Consider the following 15,515-nt stretch of genomic DNA (forward strand, 5'->3'; position numbering starts at 1 on the left):
TGACTCCTTACTATTTAAATAAAACCATCTTTTTAAACTCTAAAATCAACTTGAATCCTGAAACAGGGTTTAATGACTGCTATTTTTTATTTCAGTTTTCATTTTTCATTCGAAACATTTTGGTAATAAATCATATAGTAAATAGAATACTTAGGATAAAAAAAGTATTTTGGTCCATTTCCAGTTGATATCTTTGTTTGTATTTTAACATATATATGATATGACAGTAGCATCAAAATAATGTCAACACAGTGATAACCATTCGAAACACATTAAAATGATATTTGATACGATACGTTATGAAAAGCCGTTGATCGATGAGGTATTGAGATGATTACTGGTATCAAAACAAGCATGACGTATAAGCTTATGCCCAATTGAATTAGTAAATCGATAGCCGAAGGATAGTTGCTTTCCACAGTCACCAATGAATGCTCCTTACTATTGGCTTTACAACGGAGTACTGTATTGGTATTTTCAGAAAATATTGAATTTACTAACGCCTCTACTAAGCAATTTCCCAAATAATGAAATAAAGCTTAAAAGTGTGCTTTAAAGCTTCTTCGTGAAAAGCTGCTTTTTAGATATCCTGGCGCAGCAGAGCAGTGACAAATTTGCTATAATACTTATTGCACTCAATATCAGGAATACGCAGTATGAGAAAGAAAATGGTTTTCAGCCAATATTATTTCTAATCCAGATTTTCAATTATGTTCATCTTTAATTATGAAAGTGAACCCCTATAATATAACACGAACGAATTTTAAACATTATTGTGTACAAAGCACAATAATATTTTACACAATATTATTATTTGCATACATACTTTATTTAAATACCTTAGACCTGAATATTTATATAAATTTATTTGAATTTCGATAAAGAATGGCTGCAAAAAGATTACTTATTCAGTTATATAGCTTCGTAACTGGCGAAACTTTACATGTTTTGTATTGCTCCAGTTTTGTGCGAAATGGAAATGGGTCAACGAGAAATTGGCATTAAATGCTCTAAAATGGAGGGTAGTAAACTACCCTGGAGGCGAGAGGAAAAATAAATTCACCGCCGAAAAAATAACCAAGGGAAAGACATTAGGTTCGAGAAAACCGACAAAGTAAAGTGAGAAATGGCTCAGGAAATAATGTTATCAAGAGGTAGCAGATCATCGAAACAACTGTTTACCAAAAGTCCTGGTTAGCTACCAACCAGAGATCCTCTCACGATAGGCTCAGTACTTTGATGTATTATCAAACGATCCGCTCAGCGAGAATCTAGATACTACACTAGCAGGCGATATGAGGACACAGACAGAATAATAGCTGAAAAGATCATAAAAGTGGGTGCAGAACTAGATCAAGATATTCACCAAATTGATCAATATCAATTGAGGCATGGGATTGCATATTGCATATCCGATGCCTTGTGATTGTGGAAACTTGACATCATCAATCCTATATATATAAGGCTACAGTGGAGTGTTGACAAAGGTATTATGGCTTTGATTAATACCTATAATATCTAGTTCGCTTACTTTTTAAGAAAGACTAGTACTTTTAGTAGTAGTAATAATTAAAAATAAATGGAGAGGATTCCTAAATTGAAAATCAATTGATTCTCAGATGTTTCCCGTTCGGTAGATCTTGGATAAAATGGTGCAGCACCCGCCATTCCATCTCTCCAAAGAATACAAGCCTCATACTATAGCATAGCCAAGATAAAACTTTAAGACGTAATGAGCGCATCTAGAATTCGATCCAAGCTTTGTTAAAACTGCCATAACCAACTCATGTTTGGTAATGGTAGTTGAAAAACTCTTTCTCAAAGGGCTTTCCCTCCCAAAGGAAGAACTACGTCGTATGCGAGGAAAATTATCAGGATTTTTGACATATGTAAGGACAACCAAGACCTTAAAGTTCTTCTACTCTTCACACAGGGCTGCTCAGAGGAGGCATAGTAAGCCCAATGTGAAATAGAGCAATATCGTTGATGCGATCACCAGATGGATAGGGATCAGTGATAGTTAGATGAGCGTTTCTGGTTTCTCCTGAACCGGGCAAAGACCGTGAAGCGGTTGGAGCGCCTGATAAGTAAGAAAATATTTGTTTTGTAGTAATATAAATTATACATAAATTTCTTAAATTGTAAAATTTGATAAATTTTACATAAATCTTGGTGGCTAATGATGAAATGAAATCAACTATAATATACTTTTCATTCTAATTTATAATTTATTATTACAATTCCAATGCTTATTTATTATCACAATTATAACTAATATAAAAAAACTACAATTGTAATTAACTAATTTAATATTATAATTCTAATTGAACAGTTCTATTAAATAAATTCTGTTATTTACTTACTCTATTATTTATTATTCAGCTATTTATTTACTTACATCGAAAGCGTTTTGCTCCCGCTGAATATTTAGATTGCTGCCCATCACTAAGCTGGACTCGAACGACGCAGCTGTCTAAATCGAATTCAAATGACATTTCAGTTTGGCGCGCATTGTGACAACAAACGCGGTAGCGCTTGAACAAGGAACGTCTGGTGCAGAAAATTTGATTGTTTGTAGCGTAATCGTATGCTCAACTGGTGTGTTAGTCTTTGCATTTGAACATATTTTTCGTGTGAGCTTACCATGGATGTAGCAGATGCGCACGTGGGACAGCTGCGCGTACGCGATGAAGTTGGTTTTCGCTGCCAGAAATTATTCCTGGAATTTCTCGAAGAGTGAGTATAACTGGGGCGCTGCGTTGGTTGCCGTGATCCGATAACAGCTCGCGCTCTATCGTTCAACAGGTTCAAAGAAGATGGTGAAATCAAGTACCTGAAAACGGTGGAAGAGCTGGTCAATCCTGACCGATCGACGCTTGAAGTGAGCTTTGAGGATGTTGAAAAATACAACCAAACGTTGGCTACTGCCATTATTGAGGAGTACTATCGCATTTTCCCTTTCCTTTGCCAATCGGTGTCGAACTTTGTGCGCGATCATACGAATCTGAAAAAAGCTAAAGAATGCTACGTATCGTTCGTGGACGTGGCGACGCGCCATAGAGTTCGCGAATTGACCACGTCTAAGATTGGCACCCTGATTTGTATCTCAGGGCAAGTAGTTCGTACGCATCCGGTGCACCCGGAGCTGGTAACCGGCACATTTGTATGCCTCGATTGCCAAACCGAAGTGAGAGATGTCGAACAACAGTTCAAGTTCACCAATCCAACCATCTGCCGTAATCCAGTGTGCGCCAATCGCCGTCGGTTTATGCTAGAGGTAGACAAATCATTGTTCATAGATTTCCAGAAGGTGCGTATCCAGGAGACGCAGCAAGAATTACCTCGAGGATGCATTCCACGCTCTGTAGAGGTGATCCTGCGGGCGGAATTGGTTGAGACGGTGCAAGCCGGAGATCGGTACGATTTCACCGGGACACTGATCGTTATTCCGGACGTCGGAGCACTGCAATTGCCGGGTGCAAAAGCAGAAATAGGATCTCGCCACAAGCATGGTGACAATGCGGCTGAAGGTATCCGTGGCTTGAAAGCGTTGGGCATGCGAGATTTGAACTATAAAATGGCATTCCTGGCCTGCTCGGTTCAAGTTACATCGTCGCGATTCGGTGGCACTGATAGGCCGATGAGTGAAGTCACGTCGGAGGACATGAAGAAGCATATGACTGATGCGGAATGGAACAAGGTTTATGAAATGTCACGAGACCCGCGGCTGTACCAAAACTTGATCAACAGTCTCTTCCCGTCGATCTACGGTAACGATGAAGTTAAACGCGGTATATTGTTGATGTTGTTCGGAGGAGTGGCAAAAACTACCCAAGAGAGTGAGTATTTGTCAATGAGCGGCAGAAATTTTACAGAATACAGCATGATATCTTACTTACTATCACTACCTCTCCACAGAAACTACTCTTCGTGGCGATATCAATGTTTGTATTGTGGGCGATCCCAGTACGGCAAAGTCTCAATTCTTGAAACAAGTATCAGATTTTTCACCTCGAGCAGTGTACACTTCGGGAAAAGCGTCCTCAGCTGCAGGATTGACAGCAGCCGTGGTTAGAGACGAGGAAAGCTTTGATTTCGTTATAGAGGCCGGTGCGTTGATGCTGGCAGACAATGGCATCTGTTGTATTGACGAGTTCGACAAGATGGATCCGCATGATCAAGTTGCAATCCACGAAGCTATGGAGCAGCAAACAATTTCCATCGCTAAAGCAGGCGTCCGGGCCACGTTGAATGCCCGAACTTCAATCCTTGCCGCTGCTAACCCTATCGGTGGACGGTACGATCGTTCGAAATCTTTACAGCAAAATATACAGCTGACTGCTCCAATTATGTCCCGTTTTGATCTGTTCTTCATCCTGGTGGACGAGTGTAACGAGCTGGTAGATTATGCGATTGCACGTAAGATAGTTGATCTTCATTCCTTCGTTGAAACCGAATCAAACGAGGTATACAAGCGGGAGGATGTTCTTCGATACATAATGTTTGCTCGTCAATTTAAACCAGTCATCAAACCGCAAGCTATGGAGCTGTTGGTGGAAAACTACGGACATTTGCGTCAACGAGATACCGGTACAACGGGTAAAAGTACCTGGCGAATTACCGTACGGCAACTGGAAAGTATGATTCGTCTGAGCGAAGCAATGGCCAAGATGGAATGCAGCGAAGAGGTCACTGAGATTCATGTGAAAGAAGCTTATCGTTTGTTGAACAAGTCCATCATAAGAGTCGAACAACCCGATATTCACTTGGAAGATGAGGATGGAGATGAAATTGAAAACGTAATGGATACGGCAGAAGATGGTTCAGAGGAAACAAATGGCACGGCTGGAACGGATGAAAATGGCCATGATACTCCTGCAGTTACCAAGAAGAAGCTTACACTTTCGTTCGAGGAATACAAAAATCTTTCGAATATGTTGGTTATTCATATGCGAAACGAAGAAAGCCGTATGGAGTCGGAAGAAGCGGAACAAGAAGGCATTAGTAAGACACAGTTGATTAACTGGTACCTAGGACAGGTAGAGGATCAATTGGAAACGGTGGAGGAGTTGACGGAGAGAAAAATGCTCATTGAGAAGGTGATCGATCGTTTAATATATCACGTAAGTATATGCAAAGTAATGCAAAGTCTTCGAGGGAATAAAATTATGGGATGGTGAATTTTACGTCTTTCAGGACCAAGTAATCATTCCGTTGAAAAATGCAGAGCTGGATAAAAAGGGCACAAGCGATGACGAAGACATGCTGCTGGTTGTTCATCCCAACTATATTGTAGAAAGTTAGACATACCTAATGCTGCTGAAACCGAATCAGTTGTGTTTATTTAATATATTTCTTTTTCTAATAAAATAACAAGTTTTAATTTTAAATTTGGCGTTTTTTTACGAGTTCTCGCTGACACAACGTAATAAAAATTGACGCGCTAAAGAGAGAATTGTTTAGGTTGGTTTGTATAAATACCGACTTGTTTTTTTTATTTCTGTTAGCTGGCAGGACTTATCACATTTTTTGGGTGCTAATAAAGGAAACTTTTTATCATAAGAAAATAAAATGACTGCCTTACGAAAACTTACTTCTTTGCGTAAGTTACAGTTTTCACTAGTCATAACATGAACGAACATGTCAGCTTTTGCGGTCAGTAGTTAAAGGAAAACATCCAATAAGCTGTTCTGTTTGGTGTAGCAGAAATGTAACGCTGTTATTTATTGCTTTTAAAGTTTTTGATGTTATGCTACCTTTATGTTTTATGTTAGTTGAATTTAATGAGTAAATCAAGTTATTTATGAAGAGCATTTTGAACATAGTGAATGAAAGCAGTAGAAGAGCACATTTAAAACAGCTGCACATAGGAGCAGCATTTTCTTTCGTTCAATTAATTCGAAAGCGGTGGAATACAAAACGCACGTTGTGAAGAATAGATATATTTTGTAAAAGCTCACAACGGAAGTGTTCTTAAATGAATATTTAAATTAATTTTCATCGTCCTCAATTTTAGGGGCCAAATAATAGCGAATGTGTCCCAGATCTGGAATCCGATATTCTACTACCAATGGTACATCCGCGGACATAGACAGCTGCACTTGGTTACAAAGTGGTGTGGCTTTCGTAAAGGAGTTAAGGTAACGACATGCGAAAGTAAGTGCAACCGGCTCTTGCATTTCAATGATGACGGATTCTTCCTCTTTATCGACGGACGCAGTTTGCGCCAATTTGATATTAGCAGAACCAGCGTCACCCGAGGCGGAGAATTTCACACCTATGAAAAACAAATATAATTGATAAATTTTCGTAGCAAATTAGCTTTCTTTATGATTTTCCCTACCTTCTTTGGTACAACAGATGACCACGGATTCGCCAAATTGAGACAGGTCACGGCAGATGCGGGCGAATTCCATTGCAGGCATCCGAATAACGCAAGCATAGTCTGTCTCTGGAATACCCAAATGCTCTTGATCCAGATTCATCAATTTCATTTCGTAATCGGACACTTTTTCTTGGTTTTGTGATTCAAACATAAACGTAACAGTGTCCGCGTTGTCCTGCGCTTTCATGGTCAGTGTATCATCGTTGTTTGCACACTTCATAATCTTGGCCATATTGGCCAAGTTCATTCCCATGGACAGATTTCTGTCACAACGGTACTTGTCGAACCCATCCGAGCGCAACGACAGTGATACTAAGGATACGTGGGAATTATCCATGGCTTGCAGTTGAATACCGGAGTCGCTGCAGTCGAATGTAGCTTCATTCAAAAGGTCCTTGATGGCATCAAGGACCTTTTTGAGGACATTGCTAGCATTCAGTCGTGCTTCAAACATTGTCTGGCTACATACATTGAAACCACGCATTAATTTATAATACTTAATATTAGTACCGTAAACCACGAGTTGTTGGATACAAGGACACTTACCGTTCTTAAGCAGATTAAGGAGAAATGCAAAACACAGGAGGACTGCTGCGCGTGTACTTCACACACCACGAATTAAAGGCAAATAAGCGGAATTTTCGACAACTTGGCGTACCGTCGAGATGCTTACAAAAATTGGCGCGAAACAACAACAGAGTATTGTCAAAGCGCTGCCACAATTCTGCTCCGATGCGAAACGCTCTGCCCGGAGCAAAATGCTCCGACGTGTCCATAAGTCTGTGGTCTATCAATTATGTGGTCTATCAAGCAGTTATGAAATTTTTCGTCATTCACCATCATAAGATTCAATTCATCAACATGAGAAAAAAAATTAAGGATAGAAATGTGAGACTCATTTAGACTTCTAGGTGCCGTATTGAATTTATGATTCTTAATGTAGACCACATCGTTTCGTGATGTAAAAATGTATAAAAGAATGCTTTTGCACTAGTGAGCCGATTATAAGGTCCACTTTACAGTATGCGAATAATGAAAAGGGAACCTTACCTTGACGACTTGCATTCGTGTGATGTCGAATTTTTTTCAAAATTTCTGTTTTCCAAATGAATAGTTAAGTTTTTTCTTCTATTGAGAGCAGTAGATGGAATAAAGTAAGCCTGAGCGTTTTTAATGTATGAAAAAACTGCTTTATGAAATTATTTTTTGTTATTCGCAATATTAGAATTTTGTATGGAAACATTGAAATGATGCAGCACACCATTCCCTACAGAAATGATACTTATAATTGTTTGTTGGTTTTTAGAGAGGCTTGGAGCTTGTTTGCTTCATTCGCCTCTTCTTTTCTTATAATTATAGTTGCACGCTAGTCAAGACAGCTTGATCCTCACAGCATAGCCCCGCTATTTGCAAAAACCTTCGATCTGATCTGAATAGTACATCTGCTCAATCACAAAGCTTCGTAGTTTCATCAGATTTTTTCCTAATTTAAAATAACGCATATTGAAATATTCCCTATCATTCTTTTGCTTTCATTCCCTTGCAGTTTGATCACGGTTCTTCTTCTTCTTTGCGAAATGGGATGTAGCCTTCTATATTCGAATTCTCCAAAGAGTCACTTATAATATATTCAAAGGTTGCCCACTTCTTTATAGGCTCGACTATCTAGAGTCATATGCCTTACAGTGAAATACACCGGATAGAACCGTTCACTTCGAGAAGCAACGATTGTATGTGATCACGGTTCAATCACACTGAATATTCGTGCACGGACGGAATCATTGACAGTGCAAATAGCAGTAATGAATAAACAACGAAAGCTGTCGTAACCCTAAAGTAAGTCAAAAACGAACTTTGGATTACGATTTACAGTCAATCTTGCAATACATGTAACAAATGTAGGTGGAAGTTGTGGCTTGAAGCTAATCCAGGAAGTTTTTACCGAAAGCTAAATCCGCATTTCAGAGTAACGAGTGCTTGAAACGATTGATTTTACCTGAAATACGTTTGCTTAACAACAAATTAAACTAACATGTAAATATTGATGATGCTGCATATTATCATTGCCGAAAACAAGGAATTTTGCCTAAGCTATCACTAACGGTCATTTATTGTAAAGCTGTGAAATAAAGCTTTCGATTTTCTTATCGTCTGAAGTTATATCAATTTAAATTGCCTTTGAAAGCCATTTAAAAGCCATTTAAATTGAAATAAAGCCTTAAACTTAATTAAGAATTAAAAGCATCTAATTACTTTACATTATTATCCGTACTATGTACTATGTTTACGAATCGTTGCCATTATATCACTATTGAAGCAGATAAGTTCGAATGTATACTGTCTATTTCTTTTAACTATTAAAAAATTGCATACATATAACGGAATGTTTAACAAAACAAAACAAAACAAACAAATTGAGCTATTTCTTAATTCATGAAAGAGAGTATGTCTTAATATGAGAAATCGAATTATCATCATAAGCTACAAAATAAATGTAAAATATTGTTTCTCTGTATGTTGAACATGAATGTTGACACTCAGCTAAATAATAGTTACCACAAACTGAAAAAAATAATAATTCAACTGCAACAGTACTTTTCACTGTATATTTATTGATGCGATCATCATTACGATTCCATTTTGTTGAATCGAATGTTCTCTTCTTAATACCTTTTGTCTTTTATGATTTGGCCAATTGATCTTTTAAAGGTCTTGAAGTAACGCGTTGAAGCCAGAAAAGGCGTTGAACTAGACCAAGGATTCAACTTGAGAAATTGTAGATTGTAAGATTCTATTTTAATTTTTGTATTTGTATTTCACTTACATGGAGTAAATTATAAAAACAATTTGCAAAAAAGAAGAAAGAAAACGTAAAGTAATGATTTCAGATAAATTTCATCGAACTACACAAACAGTTTTGTTTGTCAAACAGAAAATAAAACAATATGCGAATATGAAAACGCATTCGCTATCGACGCCATATTTCGATACAAGCGGTTTTGCATTCCGGAATAATGTAGGCTTAGCTAGCTCAAAAATGTTGGGTTTTATTTTACTTCCTGTCTCTTCACGTTACTGTCGACGATAGATTTTGGAACCGTCCACACGTCTTTATAGACATGTTAGCGGGTCTCTTGAGCCGCTGTATACGGTAGCGGTTCCACCTTACCAGATCCTTCCGTGTCGGGTAAAAGAACATTCTTTATCAGATGGATTGCTTTAAGAAGGTACGGATTTGTAGAATGGATAAGCAGACTAGTGCAAAGGGTTAGCTACTAACCGCGGCGGAGCTAAAGGAGCTAAAATTTAGCAAGAAATTAATTATAAAGCTAGCAGCGTACGTGTCTGATGTATGTAAATTTGATTGGTGTTATCTCATTTGCATATAATTGAGCGTATTACGTATGTATAAACCTTTTCCTCGGTGGTGTTGATGGCTTGCGTGAATGTGCTTGAATCTTGTTCACACACCAACGATGCAGAAAATGGCCAGGCCTTCCAGATTGAATGATGGCCATGCGTTTAGGGTGCATCAAGTTCTACGCGTCGGCCAATCCATGATCCAATTGGAAAGAGACTATAGCCCGAAAAACAGGATGGTATGGGAGCAATTTAAAAGTATTCAAATTTAATGCGAAACGGATACAACTATATATTGCACGTTACTATTAAGTGGAGACCTATTAAAATTGATATATCGATAGTTTGCAGGAATGCTACACGTTTGGAACCCTTTATCATATGTCTAGAAATTACGAAAGCATAGATATACGGCAATATTCTTTTAAAGTTATAATTTTCTAAATTTTCATCGTGAATCAACTTTACTGCAATGCAATTTTTTTGTAAAAATGATACAATTTTCAAAAAACTCATAAAATATAAGATGAAATGTCGCGATAAATGATAGAGGAATGCTCCAGTATGGTATCCATCTTATTGGTAATATTATCTAAGTAATTAATACTATATTATTTGCGATTATTTCTAAGAATTGAGTTTTGAACAGAGATTTGAAAAACTGCTTCAATAGTGAACGTCGTTTTGTTAAATCTTTTTGCTTCCACCTGCTGGGATAGGTAAAACGGTATGCAGTGTGACTCCTGTAGGTTGTATATTATTTCCAACATGCGTTCGACTTGCCGCCGGCAATGTTTTCTTATAGTTCTGCATTTGCAAATGGGACGACTCGTTGCCGTTGGCTCATTTCGGTGCATTATGATGCACATACGACGGTATCCAATTCAAATGCACCGTACGGCAAGCAATACTGCCACAGTTCTATGAAAATATTGAACTAAATCATCTCTGAGGCCAACGGTAAAACACGACAAAGACTGCAACGTGTGGTGTATTGTTTATGGATAATTTTTACCATTACTCTCTTTTGCGCCACAGTTAAAACGCAAAAAAAAATATTTCCCGCTATTACTGATTGCATTTGGGATCGGTTAGCAGTTCTTCTATTTGACGCGTCAATGGCCCTACGTACATTCATTTTTGCAGCACCTTCATTCTTGTACCAGGCTGCGTTTTAGTTTATGTTTCACATGCCGGTCATTTTGAAAACACATTCGAATAGGAAAGAGAGCATTTCATGCAAACACGTGTTTTTCTTTCTCGTAAGCATGCGCTGGAAGTAGTTGTTACCGGGCTGAGTTACTCCTCGCCGGAGGAGAAAGTCTCTCAAAAAGACTCTCACGAAAATGGATACATAGTGCAACTAAATTATACTAAAACGTGTTTTTTGGAGTCCGTTGCATATACGTGTGCATAATAATCAATTTTAGTCAATCAAATCAAAGAAAAACTCTATGTGAAGCTGATGAGAGAAGTGATTGATGAGCTTGTTTAAAACCATGCAGAAAATTGAAAAGTGTTTACAGGGAATTGTTTCCTTTTATTAATTAGCAAGAATATTATAGAACGATTCAAAAGCAATTTGAATGTTCGTTAATCATATATAAAAACAAAATAATCACAACCAAACTGTAACTATGTTAGCAGATAACACTAAAACAATTAATGAACCTTGATGGTATAATAAATAAATTAAAAAAAAAGTTGGTATGATGTTACTAGAGAGCTTAAGGAAGTTTGTTTTTGTATATAACTACCGATTGTTTTAGTTTATTATAAAGTTGAAAAAGTCTTGTATGAGAATATAGCCTTTTTTGAACCCATTCGCAAAGAAAATCCGCCAGAAATGATCATCATCTGTTAATCTAGCCACTGTCAACCTGAAAATTCACAGCACTTCATCAGACCAGCGGGAATCAAAGGAACGTTCCGCTGCACTGTGGAGTATGTGAAAATGGCGTGGATGTGCTATTTACCAAAAAAATACAGCATTCTTGCACTATCACCGCCTCGGACTCGTTGGGTCAGTCATCGGGGGTGTTGCAGTGTGTTCCTTAACATGCGGCATATTACAAACGATCCCAACTAGCTCGATTGTTTCTTCTGGGAGCAATACATCACTTTGGAAAGTTTACTGAAAGAACCATGCTATCACCTTAAGAAACAGATGAACCATTTGATTTATAGGGCATTTTTACCGGAGCTTATTTCCTGCCGTATATCGTTGAACACGGTTACAGATTTTGCAACGATGCTTTTCACGATGCTTCGTCGCCAATAGCCTCTTTTTATTATTCACTTGGCTTCTTCTCGACTCCTATCATAATCGGTTGTTTCCGAAATTTGGCCATGAGTAGGAGGACTATATGTATGTATTGCCAAGAGAAAAATTGACGATCCATTTTTTTTTCTTACACCATTCTTACCTGAAACTGAAATGTATCCTATCTTACGTGCCATCAAGCGGGCCAATAGAAATGAATTGCACAAAAAAAAACACTGATCGAGTGAATCGAAATTGCAACGTTGCTTTGATTTCTTCGTAGTATTTTAATACACTATGTCCTCTTACTTTAGAAGCAGATATAAAACACGCTACCATCAAAGCATTAGCACAGCGCAACGTGATGTGCATAGCTCATAGATGGTTGTGCACCGATCTTAGCCGGTATGCTTTCTACATTTCGTTGCAGGTTGATCGACTATTAATGATGATTGAAATCAAGCAGCAGAAATCATAAACCTGGAGAAAATCATTCAGAAAACTATCATTTGGTAATGTTTCACGCACGTATCCGACTTCGTATTAATCAAGTGAAATGTATTTTTGGTGTTCCCCTTACTGATGTTTAGCTTGGGGAAATTCTCAAAAATGAGATATTTGAAACATTGCCGTGCCTGGATTATCGTAGTGAAACAATTTGTCTGACGGATTTGATGGACGACTATAGAAATGGTTCAGAGTGAAAACATTGCATCGATCAGAACAAATTGAACAAATTGGATGAACAACAAATGTTGCATAATAAGTTCATAGTTTCTTTTCTACGGCGTTTAGAAAGCATGACTTAAGTTAAGTTAAGTTGACATTAGGTAGTTAAAAATAGTTTTCATAACACCACAACTAAAGCTTTGGGACAAAATCAAATAAATTTTAACACCGTTAAATTCAATAGATATCTGTTCGAGGTGAGTTAGAGGAGGAAAAGTCGTTAGATATTTTTATTGTTCAGTTATAAACTTAAGTAAACGAAGTGAGCTCGATGATTTAACCGTATTCCAAACCTCATCGGACGAGGCAGTGAAAGCTAAATTCATTGGTACATGCTATTGCATCGTTCGGCATCTACGGTAGGCTTGCACGGTTCAACGATTTTAAGTAGCTATCGAGCGATAGGTTTTTTTGCTATTGCACTTTGACCTGTGTTGGCATCATTTTCGATGACTTGTTGTGGCAGTTACAAATACCGCGTGAATTCGACCGCTAATGCTGCTACGTTCGTTCCGGTGAACATGTGCGGCGAGGTGTTATATTTAGAACGTGGTGATGAAGGAAATTGAAAACGACGTTTGAAAAAGCTCAAATGGGTTCTTTTTTAGGATTTAACGCAACCCTCATGATGCAGAGCTATTTCCAAGAATTCAACACTAAAAAGTAGCGAAAACACTTTTACGAAACGAAGTATGCCGGGAAGTGACATTTGACTAAAGCTAAATAGTTGTTTAAAGCTATGTTAACTCGTATGAGCGAAGGAGCGATCAATAAATTGATTGAGTAATTTTTAAGCAATTTTAAAAAGACGGGATTGACTTATATCCTTATTTTTGAAGATCATTTAATGACTTTGGTATATTATGACTTTAGACATTTCAGTAATTGGTCTCAGTTATTTGCAATAATTGATCGAAAAAAGTACGATCAATTTGACTATACTAAACATTTTATGTAAATGAAAAAAAAAAAATTCTTAATGTATAATCAAAAAAAAACATTCAATTATTAACAAAAGCTTTGTTTAAACACATTTTTAAAATTTACGGCTCTGAAATAAGAATATGTGGTCTGTATTTTCTTTACTTCGGAAGTTATTTTCGAGCTTCTATCCCATCGTCCAGTTGTGAGCAGTCATTCGTTTTGGTGAATCTGGAGTACACGATGGATGTAAATGAATCGAGGTAGCATCACTGCTGCTTAGTGAGTAAATCGTAGCGCAGAATGTTTCGATAGAAACCATCACCATTTATGCTTTTCATTTCTATCATGTCCTTACCGGACCTTTGGATGAGGCTGATTTTATGTGCTGTCTTTTTTCACGACAAAGATGAGCTTACATCTCATTCAGCGCTTACAATCCGGGCTGAGAAGGAAACCCACATTTAAACTAAGACAAAAAAAATAGCACTAGCAAAATGGCAGCGCAAACTTCGCGACGAGAGAGTAGAAACTGCGGAAGCAAGCAACACAAACAAGCATGCCTGCAAATGGAATATTCTGGGCGTTTTTTTTTTTCATATTTTCATTGCTCTACTCATTTTATTAGTAGCCTTTTTTGTATTCATCATTTTGCTCTTTTTCAAAGATTCATTAATATTCGAGCAACCATAAAGCAAGCGGAAAATACTCAACACGAATTCAACTTCAAAATGAATGATCACGGGAAAGCGGCGATAGTGATAATCTGTATGTTAAGGACTAGGAGCTAATTGAAAACTATTCAATGTAAAAGAGACTCCTATACTAGCGGAAATAGATAGCAAAATGCTCTAGGACGTACAAGCGTATTATACTGCTTTATTTTATTCAATATTTTTGAACTGCAATTATTCATAAAGCAGAAATTCAAGTTATGAAACCACAAAGGAAAAGTTGAAATATTTACCTCCTTTTTGATGTTCGACATTTGCTATATAAATGTTATTAATAGCTCACATATCTGCAAGCAATATTTGGTCTAGAAAGTGCCGCCTAGCCAGTACTTGAATTTTGGCGCAAACTTGTCCCTTCTCAGATGGTCATTCCACCACAAATACCAATTTTAAGCCAGACCAGTGTTGATTGAACTTGATTCAGGTCAATTTGATTACTCCTCAAATGGGTTGGTACATTTTCTTCGATACTCCTCCGCCAGACGTCAAACGACGCTTCTGGGCAGAAGCATTGTTTTGAAAGGAGGAATGGGATGCTCGAAATAAGAGTACACTCGGTATGTTTGGTTGTGGTTGCAACAATCTGCAGCATCGAACCAGAAAATGAAGCTGTTGAGTATTGCCATTGTTTTAATGGAGACTGCTTCCAATAAAGCACCAACACTCGCACCTCGATTATGATATCCGAGCTTCAGGAGAAAACGATTTAATAAACTTATGAATTCGATTGTCTCGAGCACATAATTCATGAATAATTGAGGAATGGGTTGGAACATAATGAAATAAGCGTGTCGCGTATTGCATCCCAGATGCCACTATGTTGGCAAGGCGCGTATGGCATATTGAACGTCATTCGCATACCGTGGATCCTTCGTCTATAGTTCTTATTTATCATCCCGTAGAGGGAAAACTCGTGAATTATTAACATTTTGATTTCCAATCAGCGATGAATCGTACTTTATTTTTGAAAGTGTCCAGCGTATGTAACTCAGTGGTCTTAGCATTCGAGTGCAGGTATATTGTGGCACATTTTTATGTTAAATCTAGAATTGCCAATAAATTAATTCAATTAACGTTCAATTGCAATCTTAAAATATGTAGGATTAGAATATTATTATATTAG

General features: G+C 37.5%; 2 protein-coding genes across 2 annotated transcripts; one reads left to right on the forward strand and one right to left on the reverse strand.

Annotated features, from left to right (window-relative positions):
• The first annotated feature begins 2,644 nt into the window (after window positions 1–2,644).
• Window positions 2,645–5,304, forward strand: LOC128726094 (DNA replication licensing factor Mcm6). Its single transcript, XM_053819883.1, has 4 exons — window positions 2,645–2,736; window positions 2,806–3,839; window positions 3,919–5,123; window positions 5,197–5,304. Exons 1-4 carry the CDS (start codon window positions 2,645–2,647, stop codon window positions 5,302–5,304), a joined length of 2,439 nt encoding a protein of 812 aa, XP_053675858.1.
• Window positions 5,305–5,990: 686 nt separating this feature from the next.
• LOC128725156 (proliferating cell nuclear antigen) lies at window positions 5,991–6,839 on the reverse strand. Its single transcript, XM_053818880.1, has 2 exons — window positions 6,344–6,839; window positions 5,991–6,277 (listed from the first exon to the last, which is right to left on the reverse strand). Exons 1-2 carry the CDS (start codon window positions 6,837–6,839, stop codon window positions 5,991–5,993), a joined length of 783 nt encoding a protein of 260 aa, XP_053674855.1.
• Between the last annotated feature and the right edge of the window lie 8,676 nt (window positions 6,840–15,515).

This window comes from Anopheles nili, chromosome 3 (assembly GCF_943737925.1).
Source record: "Anopheles nili chromosome 3, idAnoNiliSN_F5_01, whole genome shotgun sequence".
NCBI classification, from domain to species: Eukaryota; Metazoa; Arthropoda; class Insecta; order Diptera; family Culicidae; genus Anopheles; species Anopheles nili.

Excerpts from the sequence above, each read along its gene's own strand:
- LOC128726094 (XM_053819883.1), top strand. The coding sequence starts at position 2,645 with ATGGATGTAGCAGATGCGCACGTGGGACAGCTGCGCGTACGCGATGAA. Across the intron at positions 2,737-2,805 it reads TTCCTGGAATTTCTCGAAGA|GTTCAAAGAAGATGGTGAAA; the intron begins GTGAGTATAACT and ends ATCGTTCAACAG. Across the intron at positions 3,840-3,918 it reads GGCAAAAACTACCCAAGAGA|AAACTACTCTTCGTGGCGAT; the intron begins GTGAGTATTTGT and ends ACCTCTCCACAG.
- LOC128725156 (XM_053818880.1), bottom strand. The coding sequence starts at position 6,839 with ATGTTTGAAGCACGACTGAATGCTAGCAATGTCCTCAAAAAGGTCCTT. Across the intron at positions 6,278-6,343 it reads CATCTGTTGTACCAAAGAAG|GTGTGAAATTCTCCGCCTCG; the intron begins GTAGGGAAAATC and ends TGTTTTTCATAG.